At 39.0% G+C, this 27,289-nt stretch overlaps 1 protein-coding gene across 1 annotated transcript in view; it reads left to right on the forward strand.

Annotated features, from left to right (window-relative positions):
• Nucleotides 1-27,289, forward strand: part of ABHD18 (abhydrolase domain containing 18) — a 79,854-nt gene that overhangs the window by 14,933 nt on the left and 37,632 nt on the right. The window contains exons 3-6 of the mRNA XM_058436753.1: nucleotides 4,345-4,453; nucleotides 5,759-5,843; nucleotides 13,019-13,119; nucleotides 24,923-24,967. Coding sequence (XP_058292736.1) covers nucleotides 4,362-4,453; nucleotides 5,759-5,843; nucleotides 13,019-13,119; nucleotides 24,923-24,967 — 323 coding nt within the window. The 5' untranslated portion in view covers nucleotides 4,345-4,361. The remainder of the gene's footprint in view (nucleotides 1-4,344; nucleotides 4,454-5,758; nucleotides 5,844-13,018; nucleotides 13,120-24,922; nucleotides 24,968-27,289) is intronic.

Consider the following 27,289-nt stretch of genomic DNA (forward strand, 5'->3'; position numbering starts at 1 on the left):
CTGTAAAGTTGAAAAATTGTAAGTTGAACCACTGTAAGTCTAAATGTTCCTCGGTTTATGATGAGGTTACGTTGTATAAATTCATCATAAAGTTGAAATATCAACTTTAAGTATGTAAGTCCAACTGTTTATTCAAAGTAAATGTAAAATAGCTGAATGTGAACAACCTACAGCATCAATAAAAAACAACTGAAACCAAATATTTATCATAATAATAAATATAAATGTCCTAAATTTACCTATTAAAAGAAAAAGATGAGGTAGATCTGTATACCCTGAATTTGAAAGAGCTTTGCGACTTTTTATAAACAAGAAGAGGAATAGCACTGAAAAAATAATTAGCAGTTACTCTCTTCCAAGTTTAAAAAACACCAAAAAGGCTGGGCTCGGTGGCTTACGCCTGTAATCTCAGCACTTTGGGAGGCCGAGGCAGGTGGATCACGAGGTCAGGAAATCGAGACCATCCTTGCTGACATGGTGAAACCCCGTCTCTACGAAAAATACAAAAAATTAGCCGGGCGTGGTGGTGGGCACCTGTAGTCCCAGCTACTCGGGAGGCTGAGGCAGGAGAATCATTTGAACCGGGGAGGCGGAGCTGGCAGTGAGCCGAGATTGCACCACTGCACTCTAGCCTGGGAGACAATGGGAGACACTGTCTCAAAAAAACAAAACAAAACAAAAAAACACCAAAAAAATGTGTACATGTATACATGGATAGAACAAGGTATTAAAATATTAACAATGAGGCTGGGCGCGGTGGCTTACGCTTGTAATCCCAGCACTTTGGGAGGCCAAGGCGGGCGGATCAAGAGGTCAGGAGATCGAGACCACGGTGAAACCCCGTCACTACTAAAAATACAAAAAATTAGTCGGGCGTGGTGGCGGGAGCCTGTAGTCCCAGCTACTCAGAGAGGCTGAGGCAGGAGAATGGCGTGAACCCGGGAGGCGGAGCTTGCAGTGAGCCGAGATCGCGCCACTGCACTCCAGCCTGGGTGACAGCGAGACTCCGTCTCAAAAAAAAATAAAATATTAACAATGGCGGCCTGGCACAGTGGCTTACGCCTGTAATCCCGGCACTTTGGAAGGCCGAGGTGGGTGGATCATCTGAGGTCAGGAGTTTGAGACCAGCCTGGCCAACATGGCAAAACCCTGCCTCTACTAAAAATATAAAAATTAGCTGGGCGTGCTGCTGTGTGCCTGTAATCCCAGCTACTTAGGAGGCCAAGGCAGGAGAATCACTTGAGCCAAGGAAGTGGAGGTTGCATTCAGCCAAGATTGTGCCACTGCACTCCAGCCTGGGTGACAGAGTGAGACTCCATCTCAAAAAAAAAAAAAAAAGCTAGTGGGAGGAGACGAAGTGATGAAGAGAAGTTTCTCCCCTTTATAAAATTTTTATATTGTCTTAATTCTGCCAAAAATGTGTTACATTACTTTTGTAATTTCTAAAAAAGTATGTGCAGTGGCTTAAATGTGTCCCCCGTAGTTCACATGTTGGAAACATAATCACCAATACAATAGTGTTGGGAGGTGGGTCCTAATAAGAGGTGATTAAGTTATGAGGGCTTTATCCTCATGGATGGATTAATGGTATTATTTTGGAAGTGAATTAGTTATCTGGAGAGTGGGCTTGCTATAAAAGTGAGTTCAATTCTCTATTGCTCTCTTATGTGATACCTTCCACCATATTATGATGCAGCAAGAAGGTCTTCACCAAATGTTTACCCCCTCAACCTTGAACTTCCAGCCTGCAGAATTTTAAGAAGTAAATTTCTCTTCTTTATAAATTACCCAGCTTGTGTTCCTCTGTTATAGCAACACAAAACACAGCAAGACAGTGTGTGTAGGTAAATAAGTAGCATCAACAAGAAAAAGATCAGAAAGAGTAGAATCCAAACTGTTAGCACTAGATATGTCTGAAAAGCAAAATTAGAAGTGATTGGAAGGCAGCCAGGTACAGTGGCTTACGTCTGTAATCCCAGCACTTTGAGAGGCCAAGGCGGACGGATCACCTCAGGTCAGGAGTTCAAGACCAGCCTGGCCAACATGGTGAAACCCCGTCTCTACCAAAAATACAAAAATTAGCTGGGGGTGGTGGTGGGTGCCTGTAGTCCCAGCTACTCAGGAAGCTGAGACAGGAGAATTGCTTGAACCCAGAGGATGGAGGTTGCGGTGAGCTTGGGATCGCGCTGCTGCGCTCCAGCCTGGGCAACAGAGCAAGATTCCATCTCAAAAAAAAAAAAAAAAAGTGATTGGAAGGGGATTATTTTCCCCATTTTTACTATACATACCTTCGTATTGTTGAATTTAAAAATTTTACAGTGAGCATTTTTTTAATTTAAAAACAGAGTATGTAATTATTTTTTCTTGCCTTTCCCTTATATGAATTATCTGTACCTGTGCTTTACCCACTGGGTAGATAATTTTCAACAAATTTCATTGGAACATAGTAATGGGTAGATTTCAAGAGGTGTATGATTTTAATGAGATTTGCAATTTAAAGACTTGGGTGCTCCTTTTCATATAGCTATTGGCTTAAATACTTACGGTCTCTAACTTATGATGGTTTGACTTACGATTGTTTTGACTTGACTATAGGTTTGTCAGGGTATTAAATGTATATTTCACATATGACATTTTTTTTACTTATGATGGGTTTATTGGGATGCAATCCCATTGTAGGTCGAGGAGCATCTGTATTTTTGGTACCTCTTCAAAGATTTTTTTAAATTACCAAAAGAGCCCTTTAGTTGTTACCACATTGCCTTGTTTCATTTTCATCGTAGTGTTATTATCTTCTACCCTTACTTATTTTGATAGATAGATTTTTTAATTTTTAATTATTTTCCCTCCACTGAAATGTAAGATCAATGAGAACAAGACCATTCCTTTGTCATTTTTATGGCACAGGGCCTAAAATAATGATTGGACTATAATAAGCAGTTAATAAATATTTGTTGAATGAAAAAAATCATACATATTCTTACAAGTTCAGGAACTTATTAACCCACCCAGGGATGATTCATCTATGGTGAACTGCACTTAACACTGGATGGATGATAATTTATAGGAATCTAGTAATTAATACCAGTTTATGTATAGTGGTAGACACAAATAGTATAATAACAAAACTGTATATGCAATACATTTTTTCGAACACTATTGTGTCAAAACCCCACATTTATCAAAGAGCCATTGAAGAGCACATGGAAACTGGGAAAGAGAGAGATGGGTGCTATTAAAAAACTCTTAATCCTATACTCTGGCTATAGGTTGTCTTGTCTGACAAGTACATTAGCTAGTAAATGTTTCTTCTTGGTACTGAGAATTATGAGAGGCAGTATGAAAGACTTGGTTTTGCTGGTCCAACCATAAAATCAACTTAAATGCCAGCCCAATTGATGGTGGGTTACATTCTATACCTAGGCAAACAAAAAGGAATATTAAGTTGGTCTTGCAGGTTGTTAAAAAATGAAAAAGTAAAAATAGATAAAAGGGATGGTTTCAAAAAAATCTGAAGCAATGGATAAGTACTTCTTAAAGCCCATTAATGGAAATGCAAATTTCCTAAGATCTGAGAAAAAATAAAAAACAATTGAAAAAGGAAATGCAGATTTTCATTTTTCATTTATTTAAGTAGAGTAAACCCTGAATCTGAATCAGGTTTCACCCGCAAATCAAAACCATACCGTTCAGTTTGACAAGATAGAGGTAGGTACTTAAAAATCTTTAGAAATATTCGAGAAGATAGATAAATGGTATAAAAGTAGTAGTGATTATTTATTATTTTTCGTTCATTGCAGTGTAGTAGAGGAGAGTGTAGTGTGGTAGTTAGATGTTGAGCTGTGTGCCTGGGATTGAATCTTAGCTATGTTTCCCACTAGCTGTGTGACCTTGGGTAAATTATACTCTCTATGCCTCAGTTTTCTTGTCTGTGTAATTGGGAAAATAAATCCTTCCTCAAAATTGTTGGTAGGTTTAGTGAGAACCTGTGTGTGTGTTTGTAGTTCTTAAAATAGTGGTGCCTGGCAGATAATACACTATCACATATTATCCCCTACTATTTTTATCCAGCAAATAGAGGGTACTTATTTCAGCAACTTTACTGAGGATGGGAAGATCCTACCCTAGAGAAATTCACAGTTTAGTGAAGTTCAAAGGTGTACATCTTCTCTATTTTCAACTCAGCTCTTTTTTTCCCCCAAATCTTGTATTTTGTTTCCAAAGGAATTAATTCAAGTCTCAATCTTTAATTTTACATGATAGTCAAAGAAATGGTTAGAAAATTGACCTGCTGCCTTGAAACAAATAAAATATTTTAAAGCCATTTTAAATTTTGTTTTATAGATGCTTGTTTGCTACTGATGGGTGTGAGCAAGTTAGATATTTTATACCGGAGACTTCTCCTAACAAAACTTTTTATCAGAGGATGGGGAAGGCCAGAAGATCTCAAAAGGCAAGCAATTTTTTTTCCTGAATACTTGTTCTGAATTTGTTGTTTTAATGAACATTTAAAACTTTGTTATAAAATCCCTTACTCTCAAATACAGAGCAATTGTCCAGCAAATTAAACATTAAACTATGTAAAATGTAATTATTTCCTTCTTACTGTTGTCTTTTTAGTTATTTCTCTTAAATTTTAGCCCATATCATAAATTATACTGTTTTAAAAGTAATTCAGATTTTTTAAATAGAGAACTCTCAGAAACACAGAGTAGATTTTTGACTTCAATAATTATTAAGCTGATTGGAGTTGTATGTAGTTTCCAAGGATTGAGTCTTCTTAGATAACCTGAATTTGTAATGACTCTAAAACTGGAATACACTGTAGCTCATAGAAAAATCTGGACTTAAGAAAATTAATTTTCAGCCAGGATCGGTGGCTCATGCCTGTAATCCCGGCACTTTGGGAGGCGGAGTTGGGTGGATCACGAAGTCAGAAGTTCCAGATCAGCCTGGCCAAGATGGTAAAACCATCTCTACTAAAAATAAAAAAATTGGCTGGGCACAGTGGCTCACGCCTGTAATCCCAGCACTTTGGGAGGCCGAGGCAGGCGGATCATGAGGTCAGGAGTTCGAGAACAGCCTGGCTAACATAGTGAAATCCCTTCTCTACTAAAAATACAAAAAATTAAACGGGCGTGGTGGCGGGTACCTGTAATCCTAGCTACTCGAGAGGCTGAGGCAGGAGAATTGCTTGAACCTGGGAGGCGGAGGTTGCAGTGAGCTGAGACCGCGCTACTGCACACCAGCCAGAGCGACAGTGCGAGACTCCCGTCTCAAAAAAAATTAAAAAAATACAAAAATTAGCCAGGTGTGGTGGCGCATGCCTGTAATCCCAGCTACTCGGGAGGGTGAGGCAGGAGAATTGCTTGAACCCAGGAGGCAGAGGTTGCAGTGAGCTGAGATCACGCCAGTGCGCTCTAGCCTGGGTGACAGAGCAAGACTCCGTCTCGAGGGGAAAAAAAAAAAAAAGAAAGAAAATGAGTTTTCAGGATTGGTGCCTTTAATTTTGAGTCTTGTATGTTTTAATTACTTTCTGAACAATATATTGTTTCTCACATTTTTCTGAAAAAAGTGTTCAGTTTGGGAAAAAACAACAGCCTAATCTGTTTCTTCAGTAATCAAAATTAAATTTTAATATGGCTTATGAACTGGATTTGCTAATTTTTAATTACTATTAATCAGTCTCAATTATAATGTGCTTAGTAGGTGATATAAAAGATGAATTTTTTCCTTTTTGTCTTCTTTCCCATAATAGACTCTTTGAATTCAGAAAGATGATTGGAAATCGGGAAAGATGCCAGAATCTTGTTTCAAGCGATTACCCAGTACACATTGATAAGGTATTCAAATGAGAGAAACGCAGTTATAGGAATTGTGGTTTGACATAAATATGTCTAAGAATAGATTACATATTGGAGTATAACAACAATAAACACTAAAATATGAGTACAGTATGGATTTTTCATTTCATATTTAAAGAATACTATTTGTGGGCCAGGTGTGGTGGCTCACGCCTGTAATCCCAGCACTTTGGGAGGCGGAGGCGGGTGGATCACCTGAAGTTGGGAGTTCAGACCAGCTTGACCAACATGGAGAAACCCCGTCTCTACTTAAAAAAAATACAAAATTAGCCGGGCGTGGTAGCACATGCCTGTAATCCCAGCTACTCGGGAGGCTGAGGCAGGAGAATCACTTGAACCCTGGAGGCGGAGGTTGCAGTGAGCCAAGATCACGCCTTTGCACTCCAGCCTAGGCAACAAGAGTGAAACTCTGTCTCAAAAATAAATAAATAATACTATTTGTGCGTTAACTAGATGTTTTTAATAACTACGTTCACATATATTGGGAGCATATGTTTATTACTTGCCTAAACATATAGAGAAGTATTTAGGCTGGATATTTCTGGATCTCATTTCTGTCTTTAGGCTCAGGAGGATTAAACTACTCAACATTACAGAACAATGGTATTAAAGGGGAATAATCTAGTTGGAGAATCAGCACATAAGAAATTATTAGCAAACAACTGTTAAATAACACCAGGAAAAATATTATGGGATACAGTTAATTCCTGAGAGAATGGTAGAAAGAAAATGCTATAAAATTAGTGTAGGCAAGGATGTTTTTGAAATCTTTTTTTTTTTTTTAAGGAGGCACCTGGTTTTCTGTAAAATATTTCTAGGTTTATGTAATTGCATACTTTGAGATATTGTTGGAGAGGGGATACAAATGGGCAAGTTTCACACATCCCTCACTCCCCTTCAACCAAAGTAACTGTATTTGCATCTCATATGTTTTGGATATCTTTAGATTTCTCTTTTCAAAAGAGTTCGACTGCTAAGAACAAAATTTTATAGATTGAAAACCCCTCTACATCATAGAAGTTCTTTCTGTATCTTCTGAATTAATAACATTTCTCCCTAACCCTCAAATTTTGCTAAATATTCTTATCTTCTTTTTTTCTATTAAAAAATTATAAACTTAAAAAAATTTAAAACATACCAAGTTAAAAAAAAAAATTTCCTTTAATCTCTGCCACTTTCCACCACCTAATTCCATTTCCCTCCCAAGAGTGAATTGCTGTTAAGAGTTTGGAATGCATTCTTACTGATCCACTACCCTTAGTTTTTAAAAATTGAGATAAGGATATCCCAGCACTTTGGGAGGCCGAGGCGGGCGGATCATGAGGTGAAGAGATCGAAACCATCCTGGCCAACATGGTGAAACCCTGTCTCTACTAAAAAAAAAAAATACAAAAATTAGCTGGGAGTGGTGGCACACACTTGTAGTTCCAGCTACTCGGGAGGCTGAGACAGGAGAATTGCTTGAACCCAGGATGCGGAGGTTGCAGTGAGCCAAGATCGCACCACAACACTCCAGCCTGGCAATAGAGCTAGACTCCGTTTCAAAGAAAAAAAAATTGAGATAAAATTCACCCTTTTACAATATACAGTTGCGTGGTTTTTAAATTATATTACCAAGATGTGCAGCCATCAACATTGTCACTAATTCTAGAATATTTTCATTGTCCTAAAAAGAAACCCTGTATCCATTAGCTGTCACTTTCCATTGCCTCTTCCCCCACCTGCTGGCAATCACTAGTCTACTCTCTGTCTCTATGGATTCGCCCAATGTGGACATTTCTTGTAAATAGAATCATGAAATATGTAGCTTTTTTTGTCTGCCCTCTTCACTTAGCATAATGTTTTCAAGGTTCATCCATGTTGTAGCATGTGTCAGTACTTCTTTTTGTTTTTGTTTTTGTTTTTACAGCATCAGAACATTCAAGAAAAACTTTATCCTTTTGTATAGCTAAATAATATTCTATTGTATACCAAAGTTTGCTTATCCATTCATAAATTGATGGACATTTGCGTTGTTTTCACTTTTTGGCTATTATAAATAATGCTGCTATGAATACTCAAGTATGAGATTTTGTGTGAACATATGTTTTTAGTTCTCTTGTGTATACTGAAGAGTTTAATTATTGGTCATGTGATGATAACTCTAAGTTTAACTTTTTGACGAACTGTCAAACTGTTTTCCAAAGTGACTATACTATTTTATGTTCCCACCAGCAGTGAATAAACATTCCAATTTTGCCATACTCGCCAACCTTGGACTTGTCCAAGCCATCCTAGTGGGTATAAAAGTATTTCCTTGTGGTTCTGACTATGCCCTAATGACTGTGAGGCTGAACATCTTTTCAAGTGTGAATTGGCCGTTTGTATACCTTCTTTGGAGAACTGTCTTTTCAAACCCTTTGCTCCTTTTTACATTGAGTTATCCATCTTTTTATTGTTGGGTTGTATCTTGCTTAATTTTAAAATCCATGTTATGTATAATATGTGTAATACTAAAATTGTTTATTCTTACCAAGTTGCCAGCTATCAGAACACTAATTTGTTGCATTATTTTTCCCTTTAACATTAGTTTGTTCTACTTCCCTTATTAATAATTAATAATGGGCTGGGTGCCATGCCTCCGGCCTGTAATGTCAGCACTTTTGGAGGCCGAGGCAGTGGATCGTTTGAGGTCAGGAGTTCGAGACCAGCCTGGCCAACATGGTGAAACCCCGTCTCTACTAAAAATACAAACATTAGCTGGGTGTGGATGCCTGTAATCCCAGCTACTTGGGAGGCGGAGGCAGGAGAATTGCTTGAGCCTGGGAGGCGGAGGTTGCAGTGAGCCGAGATCATGCCACTGTACTCCAGTCTGGGAAACGGAGTGAGACCCAGTCTCAAAAAATAATAATAGTAATATAATAATGTATTAGTTTGTGCTGCTGCTTTATCAAATAACTTATTCTTGTAAAATACATAAGAGGGTTGAGTGCGGTGGCTCACGCCTGTAATCCCAGCACTTTGGGAGGCTGAGGAGCATAGATCACTTGAGGTCAGAAGTTCGAGACCAGCCTGGCCAACCTGGCAAAACCCCATCTCTGCTAAAAATACAAAAAAATTGGCCAGGCATGGTGGCACACGCCTGTAGTCCCAGCTACTCAGGAGGCTGAAGCAGGAGAATTGCTTGAATCTGGGAGGCAGAGGTTGCAGTGAGTCGACATAGCACTCACTGCACTCCAGCCTGGGTGACAGAGCAAGACTCAAAAAATAAAAATAAATAAATAAAAATAAATACATAAGAAGAACACTTTAAAACTATACTAATAGGCATAAAAAACTAAATTGGAAAGTTTTTTGGATTAAAAATTCAGTTTTATAGAGATATTATGTCTCCTTAATCATTTTTTAAAATGCAATGCAATTTCAATTGAAGTATTAAACATAGAACCTAGATCCATATAAGCATCCTAAAATTATTTTGAGAAAATAGTTGAGAGTACAATCAGATCAGGAATATTCTGATAAGGAAGAGTGGTAAAGACTAGTTCAGTCATATAACAATGAGTATTAAAATGCTGCAGTTGTCAACACGGCATGATATCGGAGAAATAAAAGATAGGCAAATAAGACTAATGAAGGATTGAAAATAACTTGCAAAAATATATGGATGTTTAGTACATGATAATAGTAGCATTTTAAGTCAGTTGCAAAAATATGTGGGTTATTTAATAGATGACATTTGTGGCCAGGCGTGGTGGCTCACGCTTGTAATCCCAGCACTTTGGGAGGCCGAGGCGGGTGGATCACGAGGTCAGGAGATCGAGACCATGGTGAAACCCTGTCTCTACAAAAAATACAAAAAAAAAAATTAGCCGGGCATGGTGGCGGGCGCCTGTAGTCCCAGCTACTCGGAGAGGCTGAGGCAGGAGAATGGCGTGAACCCGGGAGGTGGAGCGTGCAGTGAGCCGAGATTGCGCCACTGCACTCCAGCCTGGGCGACAGAGCGAGACTCCGTCTCAAAAAAAAAAAAAAAAAAAAAAATAGATGACATTTGTCCAACTGACTACAAAAAAAAAAATTTTTTTTTTTGTAAACAAAATATTGTTTTGTTTTGAGACAGAGTCACTCTGTCACCCAGGCTGCACTGCAGTGGTGCAATCATGGCTCACTGCAGCCGTGACCTCCTGGATTCAGGTGATCCTCCCACCTCAGCCTCCCACGTAGCTGGGACCACAGCCACATGCCACCACATTCAGCTAATTTTTGCATTTTTAGTAGAAATGGGGTTTTGCCATATTGGCTAGGCTGGTCTCGAACTCCTGACCTCAGGCAATCCACCTGCATCGGCCTCCCAGAGTACTGAGATTACAGGTGTGAGTCACTGTACCTGACCTAGAATTTGTTTTTTAAAAAAACTAGCTTGTCCCAGGTGCAGTGGCTCACACCTGTAATCCTAGCACTTTGGGAGGCCGAGATGGGTGGATCATGTGAGCTCAGGAGTTCGAGACCAGCCTGGGCAACATGGTGAAACCCCGTCTCTACTCAAAATACAAAAAAATTAGCTGGGCATGGTGGTGTGCGCCTGTAATCCCAACTACTCGAGAGGCTGAGGCAGGAGAATCACTTGAACCCGGGAGGCAGAGGTTGCAGTGAGCCGAGATCGCGCCACTGCACTCCAGCCTGGACAACAAAATAAGACTCTGTTTCAACAAAACAAAACAAAAAAAAAGGTGGCTTGTAATCCGAGCACTTTGGGAGGCCAAGGCAGGCAGATTGATTGAGTCCAGGAGCTCAAGACCATCCTGGTCAACATGGCAAAACCCTGTCTTTACAAAAAAAAAGTGTAAAAATTAGCTGGGTGGTATGCCTGTAGTCCCATCTACTCTGGAGGCTGAGGTGGGAGGATTGCTTGAACCCTGGGAGGTGAAGCGTACAGTGAGCCAGGATGGCAGCACTGCACTCCAGCTTGGGTGACAGAGTGAGACCCTGTTTCCCCAAAAATTAACTAATTAATTAGTTAATTAATTTTTTAAGTTAGATATATACATCATCCACAGATATGTTTTTGTTTCTGATTTGAATGAAAATATGTGGTAATTCAATACTACTTTAATTCTTTTACTATTGACCTGAAATTTTTAAGAAATAATTAGACCAGACACAGTGGCTCATGCCTTAATCCCAACACTTTGGGAGGCTTGAGGCCAGGCGTTCCAGACTAGCCTGAGCAACATAGTGAGATCTTGTTTCTACAAAAAGAAAAGAAATACTTATTTGAGAGGAAAATAAGTTTAGGCGTTGAATGTTAGCAAATGCTTTTTTTATATATGTAGAAGCCACATTTTTTCTTATTTACTGTGTTGACATGACTCATTACATCAGATTGCCTGACACTGAACCATTGTAACATATTTGATGTCAACCCTTATTTGATTATGGTAAATTATTTTTGGAATTTGTAAACAACTATTTTTATACTGTTGAATGTTGTTGAATTAACTAGTAGTTTATTTTGAGTTGTTGTATGTCAGTGTATGAATGTGATTTATTTATAGTTTGTTTTCTCAACTAGATTATAGTAAAGGATATAGAAGGAAAAGAAATATGTATAGGCAGGAACCATGTCTTTAAAAACCACAGTGGTCCACAGAATCAGAGAAAATGTTTACAAACTACTCATCTGACAGGGAATTAAGAACCAGAATATAAGGAGCTCAAATAACAGGGAAAAATCATAGTCTGATTTTAAAATGGGTAAAAGATCTGAATAGACATTTTATATTTTTCTTTTTTTTTTTGAGACGGATTCTTGCTCCGTTGCCAGGCTGGAGCGTAGTGGCTCGATGTTGGCTCACTGCAACGTCCGCCTCCTGGGTTCAAGTGATTTTTCTGCCTCACCCTCCCAAGTAGCTGGAACTACAGGCGCACGCCATCACACCCAGCTAATTTTTTGTATTGTAGTAGAGACAGGGTTTCACCATGTTGGTAAGGCTGGTCTCAAACTCCTGACCTCAGGTGATCCACCTGCCTTGGCCTCCCAGAGTGCTGGAATTACAGGCGTGAGCCACCGCGCCTGGCCAACATTTTACATTTTTCAAGAGAAGACATACACATGGCCAACCAGGTATATGAAAAAATGCTCAGCATCACTAATCATCAGAGAAATGCAAATCAAAATTACAGTGATATATCATTTACCCTAGTTAAAATGGCTTTTATCCAAAAGACAGGCAATAATGAAAGCTGGTGAGGATGTGGAGAAAGAGGAAACCTCGTACACTGTTGGTGGGAATGTAAGTTAGTACGGCCGCTGCGGAGAACAGTATGGAACTTCCTCAAAAGCTAAAACTGGAACTACCATATGACCCAGCAATCCCCCCACTGGGTATATATGAAAAAGAAAGGAAATCACTGTATCAAAGAGATATCGGCACTCCCATATTTATTGTAGCACTGTTCATAGTAGCCAAGATGCGGAATCAACCTAAGTGTTCATCAGCAGATGAATGGATAAAGAAAATGTACAAATATGCAGTGAAATATTATTCAACCGTAAAAAAGAATGAAATCTTGTCATTTGCAACAACATGGGTGGAACTGAAGGACATTGTGTTAAGTAAAATAAGCCAGGCACAGAAGGACAAATTTCATGTGTTTTCACTCACGTGGGAGCTAAATATTTTTAAAAATTGAACTCAAGAAGAGTAGATTGATGATTATCAGAGGTTAAGAAAAGTAGCAGGGAGGGGAAGATAGAGTGGAGATGATTAATGGGTGCAAATGTACAGTTAGAATCAATAAGATCTAGTATTTGATAGCATAATAGAGTCACTATAATTAACAATAATTTATTGTATATTTTGAAATAAGAGTGGAATTGGAATGTTCCTAACACAAGGAAATGATAAGTGCTTCAGGTGATGGATACCCCATTTACCCTGATTTGATCATTACAACTCGTATGCCTGTATCAAACATCACATGTACCCCATAATACATTCAATGATTATGCACACAAAATAATTTAAAATAAAGTATAGTGGCATAAAAAGTTTACATAGTAGGTGCTGAAAATATGATTTTAATTGAATAGAACTTTTTATTAGAAGAACATCCATGATAGACCAAGATATCTTAGTTTTCTTGCACACATCTTGGTTTTGATTTTCTTTTAGATTGAAGAGCAATCAGATTGTAAGATCTTAGATGGACACTTTGTTTCCCCCATGGCTCACTATGTGCCTGATATCATGCCAGTTGAATCTGTTATTGCAAGGTAAGAATTTTTTGTTCAAAAAGATGAATTAATACATTATTTATGTTCATTAAAATTATAACATGAACACTATGTTATTTGAAATTAGGAGTAACAAGGCAGGCCTAAATTATTGAAAAGGCTGAATTAGAAGATATTTTAATTCTTCAAAGAACATAAGGAGTATATGTACAAGGATATTCATTGAAGCATTGTTTATAGTTGCAAAAAATAGATAATGCCTAAATGTTCAACAACAGGCGATTAATTATCCATACTGTGGATACCATTAGTGACATGGAAGTATGGTCACAATGTGTGAAAGTTTAAGAAGATAATACAAACGATTTTTTAGTTCCATTTTTGTAAACACACAAGTATGCACACACAATCACACAGAAGTTTCCAAAGGATATATATGAATATACAAACTCTGCTTATCTCTGAGTGGAGAGATTTTTGGCTTCTAAATTTTTAGTTTTAGGTCAAGCATGGTGGCTTATGCCTGTAATCCCAGCACTTTGGGAGGCCAAGGCAGTTGGATCACTTGAGGTCAGAAGTTCTAGACCAGCCTGGCCAACGTGGCGAAACCCCATCTCTACTGAAAACACAATTAGCCAGGTGTGGTGGCAGGCACCTGTAATCCCAGCTACCTGGGAGGCTGAGGCAGGAGCATCTATTGAACCCAGGAGGCGGAGGTTGCAGTGAGCCAAGATTGTGCCACTGTACTCCAGCCTGGGCCACAGAGTGAGACTCCATCTCAAAAAAAAAAAATTTTTTTTAGTTTTAAATGTGTTGATTTTATAATAGGAAGAAGAAGTACTTTTAAGTGAAGAAACTAAAAAACGTGGTAACTTAGACTAGACAGACTACATAGTTCAACTAAGTAAAGTGCCTCAGGATTGGTATGTAATTAGCATATCAGTTTGAGAATGTAAATAGATATTCTGAAATACCTGAGGTTCCTAAGTGGTTAATTATACAATAGTTGAAAACTGGCTTTTTGGATCTTTGTTAGAGTACAGAGGTTATTCTTAGCCCAGTCATGTTAATGGTTTTTTGTTTGTTTGTTGAGACAGAGTCTCGCTCTGTTGCCCAGGCTGGATGGGGTGCAGTGGTGCTCACTGTACGCTCTGCCTTTCAGGTTCAAGCGATTCTCATGTCTCAGCTGCCTGAGTAGCTGGGATTATAAGCGTGTGCCACTATACCTGGCTAATTTTTGTATTTTTAGTACAGATGGGCTTTTGCCATGTTGGCCAGGCTGTTCTCGACCTCCTGGTCTCAAGGGATCCACCTGCCTCGCCTCCCAAAGTGCTGGGATTATAGGCATGAGCCACCACGCTCGGCCACTGTTAATGATTTGTGTTTTGTTTTGTTTTGTTTTGTTTTGTTTTGTTTTGTTTTGTTTTTGAGACGGAATCTCACTCTGTCTCCCAGGCTAGAGACAGAGTCTCCAGAGTCTCGCTCTGTTGCCTAGGCTAGATGGAGAGCAGTGGTGCTCACTGCACCCTCCGCCTCCCGGGTTCAAGTGATTCTCCTGCCTCAGTCTCCGGAGTAGTTGGGATTATAGGCACCCGCCACCACACCTGGCTAATTTTTGTATTTTTAGTAGAGACGGGGTTTCAACATGTTGGGCAGGCTGGTCTCGAACTCCTGACCTCAAATGATCTGCCCACCTCAGCCTCCCAAGTGCTGGGATTACAGGAGTGAGCCACTGTACCTGGCCTGATAATGGGTTTTTTAAGTTGTTTTTAATTCTAAGTCAGTATTGGACCTAGATCTTTACACAGTTTTCTATTTTATGTTTTAGCTAATTTTATTTAAAAAGAACAAACTACTGTACTTTTTTTCCCCTACACTGTTGATTATAAACTATTTGCTGCTTCTGGTTAGTAGGTGTTTTCTCCTTTTAAGATTTTGTCTGCAATATGAATGATAAAATAGTGATACATGTATGGGCGTCTGAAAAATTCTTCTGTCAAAAAGAGATTATTCTGTAATAGAAACCTACTTAACCTTTTAAGTGAATGTATTGGAATTCTGAATTCCAATACATTCAGAACCCTATAAATGAACCTACAAAGTGTGAACTAACAGAAGAGCGGTTTGATTGACCTGATTAAAAGTTGTCAGGTGTCCATTATTTTGTTACCCCTAAGGCATTATTTTAAATTTATATTTTTTTCTGTTGATAACCTCTGAATGAAAGGCAAGCAATGTCATATAGCGGAAAGAGCTAGAACTTTGGAATTAAACAGATCTGGGATTGAACCCTAAGTCTACTCTTTATGGACCTAATGTCAATTACTTAATGTCTGAACCAGGCTTTTTTTTTTTTTTTTTTTTTTTTTTGAGACGGAGTCTCGCTCTTTCACCCAGGCTGGAGTGCAGTGGCGCAATCTCGGCTCACTGCAGGCTCCGCCCCCCGGGGTTCACGCCATTCTCCTGCCTCAGCCTCCCGCGTAGCTGGGACTACAGGTGCCCGCCACCTCGCCCGGCTAATTTTTTTTTGTATTTTTAGTAGAGACGGGGTTTCACCGTGTTAGCCAGGATGGTGAACCAGGCTTTATAAAGTAGGACTAATAACACTTACCTCGTAGGGTTGTTAAAAGTGATAAATAAGGAATGAGGCCAGGCGCGGTGTCTCACACCTGTAATCCCAGCACTTTCGGAGGCCTAGGCGGGTGGATCACCTGACATCAGGAGTTCGAGACCAGCCTGGCAAACATAGTGAAACCCCGTCTCTACTAAAAATACAAAAAAATTTAGCCAAGCGTGGTGGCAGACATCTGTAATCTCAGCTACTCAGGAGGCTGAGGCAGGAGAATCACTTGAACCTGGGAGGCCGAGGTTGCAGTGAGCTGAGATCGCGCCATTGGACTCCAGGGTAGGTGACAAGAGTGAAACACCATCTTAAAAAAAAAAAAAAAAGGAGTGAAAATAGTGTGCAGGGAATATAAAAAACATAAACATGTAGCTCGTTTATGTATTTATTTATTTGTTTGACAGAGTCTTGCTTTGTCAATCAGGCTAGGGTGCAGTGGTGCTATCTTGGCTCACTGCACCCTCAACCTCCCTGGCTCAAGTGATCCTCTCACCTCAGCCTCCTGAGTAGTTGGGACAGTAGACTGATGTCACTAGACTTGGCTAAATTTTTTTAGTTTTTTTTGTAGAGATGGGGGTCTCACTACATTGTCTAGGCTGATCTCAAATTCCTGGGCTCAAGTAATCCTCCTGCCTTTGTTCCCCAGAGTGCTGAGATTACAGACTTGAGCCACTGCACCCAGCCTTAACTCTTTTAGATTATGCTTTATCTTATTAGTGCTTTATTGAAAGCATTAAGTCAGCCTGGGCAACATAGAAAGACCCTGTCTCTACCAAAAAAATAGAAAATAAATTATCTGGCCATGATGGCATGTGCCTATGGTCTTATATACTGAGAATTGCCTGATCGAGGTTAGAGTGAGCTATAATTGTACCACTGCACCCAGCCTGGGTGACAGAGCAAAAAAAAAATTTTTTTTAAAAGCATAAGTGAATGTGTAGCTCTTTAGCCAGTATGCTAAAGGATATAGAAGGAAAAGAAACTTTCAGTTTCTACATATCATCACTTCAATCCCTGGAACTATGTGTCCCTTTCTTATAGATTCTCCACCTTATCTGGACAGTTATACAAGCCATAAAACATAAAGAAAGGAGGAAAATTATGTGCTTTTACTCAGACTCAGAAATACTCCTCAACATCTGCTGGAAATTGAGGAAAGGTTCTTTCCAGTTAGTGACAGGAATGGGGAAACAAGTTGACTTCCTGTCTCTGCAGTGGCAATTTTTACAACATAATTAATATTTTTTTCAACAACTTCTAGTCAGATTTGAAGCATAACTTATTTTAGTGAAATACTATAAATTCCCAGATGATGCACATTGACATCTATTTTTCCTTTCTTTCCCCGTCATTCTTGTGCAGCAATTTATCTTATTGCATTAAAACATTAGAAAATGCAAATAAGAAAAAAGAAAAAAAAATTCCACCAATGAATGTTAACCACAATTTTATGTATATTCTAGTCTTTCTCTTATGTGTTCACGTACAACTGTACTTATTTTTTTTTTACCTAATTAATCAGTGAATATGCAGTTGGTTATCATTAATGGCTCTTTGGTATTCCATACTGTGGCTCTACCATAATTTACGAATTCCTTATGGTGCACATTTAAGTTGCATTGTTTTTCACTATTATAAACAACATCACAATGAACATCCTTATATACATCTCCTTACCTGTTTCTCTGATTATTTTTGTGCCATAAGTTGCTAAACATGGAATTTCCGGATTTATAAGATTTGCGCAGATTTTAAACTTTTGATCATATTGCCAAATAAGTAGGAAAAGTTTAAGGCTATGCCAAGTATAGATTAATCCACAAGGAGAAACCTATTCGTCCTATTGTCATTTGGTCCATTACTCGTGATTCTGTCTCTTTTTCACACTTTGTTTTTATTGAGGTAGAGAAAAATATATCAGGTAAATGAAATAAGGGAACTGCAAGCATTCTTTTCCCTTAAAGAACAGTTTTAAGTCTGCTTAAGATCTGTGGTGACAGGGTTTATAGACCACAAAATATGGATTTCCCTATGTAATGTAAAATAGCTCATGAATTGTGATGTATCTTCTGGACAGCCTATATTGGAAATGTATTTATGTCAAAATTCCAAATGAACTATAATATTTTAAAACATAGCATTCAGGCCAGGCGTGGTGGCTCATGCCTATAATCCCAGCGCTTTGGGAGGCCGAGGCGGGCAGATCACCTTGATGTCAGGAGTTCGAGACCAGTCTGGCCAACCTAGTGAAATCCTGTCTCTACAAAAATTAGCAGGGCATGATGGTGGGTGCCTGTAATCCAAACTACTCAGGAGGCTGAGGCAGGAGAATCGCTTGAACCTGGAAGCCAAAGGTTGCAGTGAGCCGAGATCGTGCCATTGCACTCCAGCCTGGGTGGCAGAGTGAGAATTCTGTCTCAAAACAAACAAAAAAAAAACAAAATGTCCATTTGAGCAACCTTAAATAATTTTATTGTAACATGGCATAGTTTAGTATTCAAATATTACCCAAGATTGAATTATAATACAAGTTCAGGAAAATTTAATGTTTATCTTCTGGTAAAATATTAATATTCCTTTGAGGATAGTTTATATGTCTTCTATATGATTTTTATTTCTCAGCATCAGAGGTAAAAAATATTTTTCACATAATTGGGTTTAGGTTCCTCAAATATTTAGGGATAAAGCACTCATTTTATGTATGTATTTATTCATTTTTAAAAATTTTTTAGATGGAGTTTTACTCTGTTGCCCAGGCTGGAGTGCAGTGGCGTGATCTTGGCTCACTGCAACCTCTGCCTCCTGGGTTCAAGAGATTCTCATGTCTCAGCCTCCCTAGTAGCTGGGATTATAGGCACATGCCACCACCCCTGGCTAATTTTTGTATTTTTAGTAGAGATGGGGTTTCACCATGTGGTCCAGGCTGGTGTCAAACTCCTAACCTCAAGTGATTTACCTGCCTCAGCCTCCCAAAATGCTGGGATTACAGGTGTGAGCCACTTGGCCCGGCTAGGCACTCATTTTAAATTATGCATACTTGCAAATAAACTGCTCCAGGCTTTCATGATATTTTATTCCATTTATAGAAATATGTGTGTATGTGTAGGTATATATCTGTGTGTTTATGTGTAACAAAAACAGCTATCCTTTTCAGCGTTACTTCAGGCGTTACTTTTATGCCATATTCCAAATTGAACCAAAGAAGTAAGATATTACTTAAAATAACAAAATGTAGATAATTCCTGTTCTGATTTCATGCTTACTACTGATCTAGTTTTTATTTTTAAAAGAATAGTGGTTTATTAGAGAGTAGAAAGATCAGTATTTCTAAATTAATAGACTCGTGATTTTAAATATGTATGTTAAACTTTAAAATTAAATTTTACAACATTGTAAATATATGTCAATAAAATAAACATAAGCAGGAAAAATAATACTTTAATTTTCACTGCTACTTTATTTTGATGGTTTTAACAGCAGTAAATCTAAATACATTTATGTGTGATTTTAAATATAAGTATGTAACTAAGTAAATTCAATATTATAAGCAGGAAAAATAATACTTTAATATTATACTCTGCTTTTTTCTAATGATTACAACAATAGTTTTTGCCAATGTTTTAAAAATCATTCTTACTATCTTTAAATGGCATAAATGGCATTCAGTGGTTCTCTACTCATTCTAAAAAGGAAAAAAAAATTGTATAAAAATTTTCCTTGGCTATAAAAAATTCTTTGTAGGTACTGGTAATTCCCTGTGTCTAACATAAGGAAGAGCCATGGGCCATGACTCAGCCACTCAGCTCCCTGCGCTTGGGCAATTTATTTAACTGTATGGTACTTAACGGCTTCCCACTTCTGAATTAGGGCTTGCTGGAAAGATACAGGCAGGAATAAAGAAATTAAAGTTGAAAGGAGTGTGGACAAGTAGAGGAAAAGGAGTAGACAGCTACATATTCATTTACATGTGCTGGAAAACCAATATTTAGCTAAAATCTTTTATAAAACTAATGTGATATGACCTGATCAGAGCCAAAATTTAACTGTTCAAATAAATAGTATTCACTCACCTTTTCACTCTTATCGGGGGAACCAGCCCCCAATATTTCAACATACGTTCTTTTTATTTTCCCTAAGTGTCAGCCGGTCTGAGAAATAAAGAGAAAGAGTACAAAGAGAGAAATTTTACAGCTGGGCCTCCAGGGGTGTCATCACATATTGGTAGGACCGTGATGGCGACCCCGAGCCGCAAAACCAGCATGTTTTTATTAGGGATTTTAAAAGGGGAGGGGGTGTACGAACAGGGAGTAGGTCACAAGGATCACATGCTTCAAAGGGCAATAAAGATCACAGGCAAAGGCAAAATTAGGATTACTGATGAGGCTCTATGTCCCGCTGTACCCGCATTGTCTTGATAAACATCTTAACAGGAAACAGGGTTTGAGAGCAGACAATGGTCTGACTAGAGTTTACCAGGCTGGAATTTCCCAATCCTAGTAAGCCTGAGGGTACTGCAGGAGACCAGGGCGTATTTCAGTCCTTATCTCAACTGCATAAGACAGACACTCCCAGAGCGGCTGTAGACCTACCCCCAGGGTTATTCCTCCCTGGGAAAAGAATTCAGCGATATTTCTCCTACTTGCTTTCTGCAAGAAGAAAAATATGGCTCTATTCTGCCCGACCCCGCAGGCAGTCAGACCTTATGGTTATCTTCCCTTGTTTCCTGAAAATCGCTGTTATTCTGTTCTTTTTCAGGGTGCACTGATTTCATATTGTTCAAACACACGTTTTACAATCCATCTGTACAACAGTGGTCCTGAGGTGACATACATTCTCAGCTTACGAAGATAACGTGACTAAGAGATTAAAGACAGGCATAAGAAATTATAAAGAGTATTGATTGGAGAAGTGATAAATGTCCATGAAATATTCACAATTTATGTTCAGAGATTGCAGTAAAGACAGGTGTAAGAAATTATAAAAGTGTTAATTTTGGGAACTGATAAATGTCCATGAAATCCTCACAATTTATGTTCTTCACCTTGGCTCCAGCTGGTCCCTCTGTTCAGGGTCCCTGACTTCCCGCAGCACATTTTCTAATTGATTTGCATCTAATACAGATGTACATACACAATCATACTGTACTCTCTGGAGATCAGGAAATATGATGAAAGAGTGTTAAAGACTTACATCTCAAAAGACTAGGCAGTCAAAAGGATATTTTTATTTTAAAAAGAAAAAAAGTAACAACAACAAAAGACTAGGCAGAATCAGTACAAGGAGTTCTTTGAGGGTGGGGTAGAAGGAATACTGATTTCATATGACTTAAATTAGAGTTTCCTTGAATCTCAACCCTCTTCAGTCTGCCTCTCTTCTAGACTCAAAAAGCTAGGTATTTGCCTTTTGGAATGTGTAGTTTGAAACTTGTAGAGTACTGCTTTCAGCCTTGTCAAAGGCAACAAGTGATTAAGAAAAGCAGTGTACCACCTGGCAGCAGTAGGCAAATATGTGATTAAAGATGTGTAACCATAGCAGCTGTTGGTTCAGAGAAAAACTTAGTCATTTCTTACTAGCTCTCATCTTCCTCCCTCCTTACTTTCTGTTCCACTTCTTCCTTCTTCTTTATTCTTCCTTCTTCTTCCTTCTCCTTTCTTCTTCTCCTCCTTCACCTTCTTCCTCTCCTCCTCCTCCTCGTTTTGTTTTTTTGTTTGTTTTTTGTTTTTTGACAGATTTTTTTTTTTTTTTTTTTTTAGACAGAGTCTCGCTCTGTCGCCCAGGCTGGTGTGCAGTGGCGCGATCTCGGCTCACTGCATTCTCCTGCCTCAGCCTCCTGTGCCTGCCACCACACCCGGCTAATTTTTTGTATTTTTAATAGAGACAAGGTTTCACCGTGTTAGCCAGGATGGTCTCGATCTCCTGACCTTGTGATCCTCCTGCCTCGGCCTCCCAAAGTGCTGGGATTACAGGCATGAGCCACTGCTCCTGGCTGACCTTTTTTTTTTTTTTTTAAGAGACTGAATCTCACTGTTGGCCAAGCTGGTCTCAAACTCCTGGACTCAAGTGATTCTACCCGTCAGCCTCCCAAGTAGCTGGGACTATAGGTGCGCACCATTGCATCCAGCTCTAATTCTTCAGGTCTTTCTGGTTTTTCTCCACTCCCCTCTCTCTGCAAATGCCATTATTAAATGTAGCCCCCCCAAAAGGCAAAGAACTAAATAAGATAAAAGCGAAACAGTTTATTCTAGTAACTTATAAACGTTACATTTTAAATTATATGAATTGTCTAAGTCTGTAGTTTGTCTTTAACTCTGCCACTGTGGTACTTTACGTACTTAGGAACTTTAAACATCTTTTGAATGATTATTGGGATGAAATACTGGGCTTTTAGAGTCTAGAATCCAAAGCAAAGCAGTTATGCAGCTATGGAAGCGATACAGTTGTTCATTGATTTCTTGATTACTCAAGGTGAATGAGTTCATTATTATACGCAGACTTTCATTTAAATATATAAAATATATATTTTTAAAAAAAAAACATGAGCCTGGCCAACATGGTGAAACCCCATTTCTACTAAAAATACAAAAATTAGCTACAGGCATGTAATAAATACGAAAATACAAAAATTAGCTGGGCTTGGTGTTGCACATCTGGAATCCCAGCTACTAAGGGGGCTGAGACAGGAGAATCACTTGAACCTGGGAGGTGGAGGTTGCAGTGAGCCGAGATCGCACCACTGCACTCCAGCCTGGGCAACAGAGTGAGACTGCATCTCAAAAATAGAAATAAAAAGTAAGAAAGTAGCCTTCTGGTGTCTTAGTTCTTACCATAGCTTAAAATGAAAGAGGCTCCTAGGTGAAGGTGAGTTGCTGATGTGGGAAAAAACAGGATTTTTTACTCTATTTAAAAACAAAACAAGGACAACATACTAGCTAAATCACTCATTTAGATTGTTTTAAAATTACGAAATAATACATGGTCATTATAAAATGAGTGCAAATAATACAGATTCTGGAGGAATCTTTAGGAAGGCTACCTATCAGGTACTATGCTCATGACCTGGGTGATGGGATTATCACTCTTTCAAAGGCTGCCTGTTTGTATCTTTTTCCTGTTTTTTAATGGGGTTATTTGGTTTTTGTTAAATTGTTTATTATAGATTCTGGATATTAGACCTTTATTGAATGCAAGTTTGTAAATATTTTTCTCACATTCTGTAGGTTGTCTCAACCTGTCGATACTTATTTTATTTTATTTTATTTTTGCTGTGCAGAAGCTCTTTAGTTTAATTAGGTCCCACTTGTCTCTTTTCTTTATGTTGCATTTGCTTCTGGGGACTTACTTATAAATTCTTTGCCAAGTGTATTAGTTTGTTTTCACGCTGCTGATAAAGACATACCCGATACTGGGCAAACAAAAGAAAGAGGTTTAATGGACTTAACAGTCCACGTGGCTGGGAAGGCCCCACAATCATGGCGGAAGGTGAAAGGCACATCTCATATGGTGACAAACAAGAGAAGAGAGCCTGTGCAGGGAAACTCCCCTTTTTAAAACCATCAGAGCTCATGAGACTTATTCACTGTCACATGAACAGCATGGGAAAGACCTGCCCCCATGATTCAACTACCTCCCACCGGGTCCCTCCCAAAACACGTGGGAATTCAAGATGAGATTTGGATGGGGCCACAGCTAAACCATATCACCAAGGCTGAACCCAGAATTTCCTAGGTTTTTTTTCTGGGGTTTTTACTGTTTTAGGTATTACATTAAAGCCTTTAATCCATCTTGATTTAATTTTTGTTTATGATGAAAGGAATGGGTCCAATTTCAATCTTCTGCATATGGCTAGCCATCTATCCTAGCACCATTTATTGAATAGGGAGTCCTTTCTCTTTTGTCTGTTATTGTTGACTTTGCCAAAGATCAGGTGGTTATAGGTGTGTGGCTTTATTTCTGCATTCTCTGTGCTATTCCATTGGTCTATGTGTCTGTTTTTATACCAGCATACCAGTACCATGTTGTTTTGGTTACTATAGCCTTGTAGTATATTTTGAAGTTGGGTAATGTGATGCTTCCAGCTTTGCTTTTTTTGCTTAAGATTGCTTTGGTGATTCATGCTGTTTTTTGGTTTCATATGGGAATTTTAGAATAATTTTTCTAATTCTGTCAAAAATGGTTTTGGTAGTTTTATAGGAATAGCATTGAATCTGTGAATTGCTTTGGACAGTACAGCCATTTTAACAATATTGATTCTTCCTATACATGAGCATGGAATGTTTTTCCATTTGTTTATGTTGTCTCTGATTTCTTTCAGCAGTGTTTTGTAATTCTCATTGTAGAGATCTTTTACCTGCTTGGTAAGCTGTATTCCTAGGTTTCTGTGTGTGCGGTTGTGTGGCTATTATAAATGAGATTGTGTTCTTGATTTGGCTCTCAGCTTGGATGTTATTGGTGTATAGAAATGTTACTGAGTTTTATACATTAATTTTCTATCTTGAAACTTTACTGAAGTTATTTATTAGTTCTAGGAGGCTTCTGGCAGAGTCTGTGGGGTTTTTGAGGTATAATATTATATTGTCTGCAAAGAGAGATAGTGGACTTGACTTCCTCTGTTTCTATTTGGATGCCTTTTATTTCTTTCTGTTGCCTGATTGTTCTGGTTAGGATTTCCAATACTGTGTTGAATAGTAGTAGTGAGAATGGGCATCCTTGTTTTGTTCCAGTTCTCAAGGGGAATGCTTCTAGCTTTTGCCCATTCAGTATGGTGCTGGCTGTGGGTTTGTCATAGATGGCTCTTATTATTTTGAGGTATCTTCCTTTGATGCCTAATTTATTGAAGGTTTTTAACATGAAGTGATGTTGAATTTTATCAAAAGCCTTTTCTGTATCTATTGAGATGATCATGTGGTTTTTGTAAGTCTGTTTATGTGGTGAATAACATTTATTAATTTGCATATATTGAACCAATCTTGCATCCCAGGAATAAAAGCCCACCTGATTGTGGTGAATAACTTGTTGATGTGCTAGTGTTGTCCTTACAGCTTCTGATACTTTTTTCATTGAGGTTCTGTAGATAGTAAATTTTCTGAGTTATTCATATGTCAAGATGACTTTATTATCCCTCATACTTAGTTAACCCCTTGCCTACTTATGCAATTCTTGGTTCAAAATAACTTCCTTCAGAATTTAGAAGGTTTTGGTGTGTTTTTTTCTGTCTTCCAGGATTATTGATGAAATGCTTGATACCAACTTGATTCTTCTACCTTTGTAGGTAACCAGTTATTTCTCTCTAGAAACTTTTGTGGTCTTTTCTATATCCTTAGTGGTTAGATGTTGGGTATTTTTTTTTTTTTTTAATTCTTTGTACCTGCCACTCAGAAGACCCTTTCAGTTTGAAAAAAACAGATAAATTTTCATCTATTATTTTTGCAATTTTTTTCTCCTGTTTTGTCTCTATTCTTTTCTGAGATTCCTGTTAGAAACATGTTGGAGCCAGGCATGGTGGCTCACGCCTGTAATCCCAGCACTTTGGGAGGCCGACGCAGGTGGATTGCCTGAGGTCAGGAGTTCAAGACCAGCCTAGCCAACGTGGCGAAACCCCATTTCTACTAAAAATGCAAAAATTAGCTGGGCTTGGTGGCAGGCACCTGTAATCTCAGCTACTCTGCAGGCTGAGGCAGGAGAATCACTTGAACCCGGGAGATGGAGGTTGCGGTGAGCCAAGATTGTGACACTGCACTCCAGCCTGGGGAACAGAGCAAGGCTCCATCTCTTTTTTTTTTTTTTTTTTTTTTTTTTTGAGATGGAGTCTCGCTCTGTCACCCAGGTTGGAGTGGAGTGGCCCTGCAATCTCGGCTGACTGCAACCTCTGCCTCCCGGAGTCAAGTGACTCTCCTGCCTCAGTCTCCCAAGTAGCTGGGATTACAGGCACTCGCCACCACATCCGGCTAATTTTTGTATTTTTAGTAGAGACGGGGTTGTGCCATGTTGGCCAGGCTGGTCTTGAATTCCTGACCTCAGGTGATCTGCCTGCCTTGGCCTCCCAAAGTGCTGGGATTACAGGTGTGAGCCACACCACCCTACCAAGACTCCGTCTCAAAAAAAAGAAAAAGAAAAAAAAAAAAAGAAAGATGTTGGAACTACTAGATTAATACTTTGTTTGAGACAGAGTCTTGCTCTGTCACCCACGCTGGAGTACAGTGGCGTGATCTCAGCTCACGACAACCTCTGTCTCCTGGGTTCAAGCGATTCTTCTGCCTCAGCCTCCCGAGTAGCTGGGACTACAGGTAGGTGCCACCACGCCCGGCTAATTTTCATATTTTTAGTAGAGACAGGATTTCGCCATGTTGGCCAGGCTGGTCTCAAACTCCTGACCTCAGGTGATCCACCTGCCTCACCTCCCAAAGTGCTGGGATAACAGGTATGAGCCGCCACCACCACCACACCCGGCCATATTATCTACACCTTTTAACTCTTCTCTTATAATTTCTTTCTCTGAATTTTTGTTGTTCACCATTTGTTTGACATTTGACATTTTTCTTCTAGCCTTCACCTTCATTATTTGGTCATTGTAAAAATTAATCCAGGCTGGGCGCGGTGGCTCACGTTTGTAATACCAGCACTTTGGGAGGCCGAGGCAGGCGGGTCACGAGGTCAGGAAATCGAGACCACGGTGAAACCCCGTCTCTACTAAAAATACAAAAAAATTAGCCGGGCATAGTGGCAGGCGCCTGTAGTCCCAGCTACTCGGAGAGGCTGAGGCAGGAGAATGGCGTGAACCCGGGAGGCGGAGTTTACAGTGAGCCGAGATTGCGCCACTGCACTCCAGCCTGGGCGACGGAGCGAGACTCCGTCTCAAAAAATAAATTAATTAATTAATAAATTAATCCAAATAAGCCGGGCACAGTGGCTCACACCCGTAATCCCAGCACTTTGGGAGGCTGAGGTGGGCGGATCACGAGGTCAGGAGTTCGAGACCAGCCTGGCCAATATGGTGAAACCCCATCTCTACTATAAATACAAAAATTAGCCGGGCGTGGTGGCACGTGCCTGTAGTCCCAGCTACTCAGGAGGTTGAGGCAGGAGAATCACTTGAATCCGGGAGGCGGAGGTTGCAGTGAGCCAAGATCGCGCCACTGTACTCTAGCCGGGGCAACAGAGTGAGATGCTGTCTCAAAAAAAAAAAAATTAATCCAATTAATACAGATTCTGTTAAATTAAAATACATATTGTAAACCATAGAGAAACTACCAAATAAAGAGAGAAGTATAGCTAATAAGAGGAATAAAACAGAATGAAAAACACCCAATTAATCTAAAAAAAAGATAGAAAAGAATTTAAAAGAATAAAGACATAATAGATGGAAAGCAAATGGCTTTTTATCATAATTTCCAAGATCTTTTTGTTATCCAGCTTATTCTTTTCTCTTAAAAACTTATTATTTTTTATATATTTGGAAGTATTCTATTTTTCTGGCATGTAAATTAGAATGTGTATATATATTTTAATTTTTAAACAATTTTATTGAGGTATATTTTACATATAAAATTTATTCATTTCAGGCTGGGCAAAGACAGCAGTCTCTACTGA

The sequence above is a fragment of the Hylobates moloch genome, unplaced genomic scaffold (genome assembly GCF_009828535.3).
Source record: "Hylobates moloch isolate HMO894 unplaced genomic scaffold, HMol_V3 SCAFFOLD_3, whole genome shotgun sequence".
NCBI lineage: Eukaryota > Metazoa > Chordata > Mammalia > Primates > Hylobatidae > Hylobates > Hylobates moloch.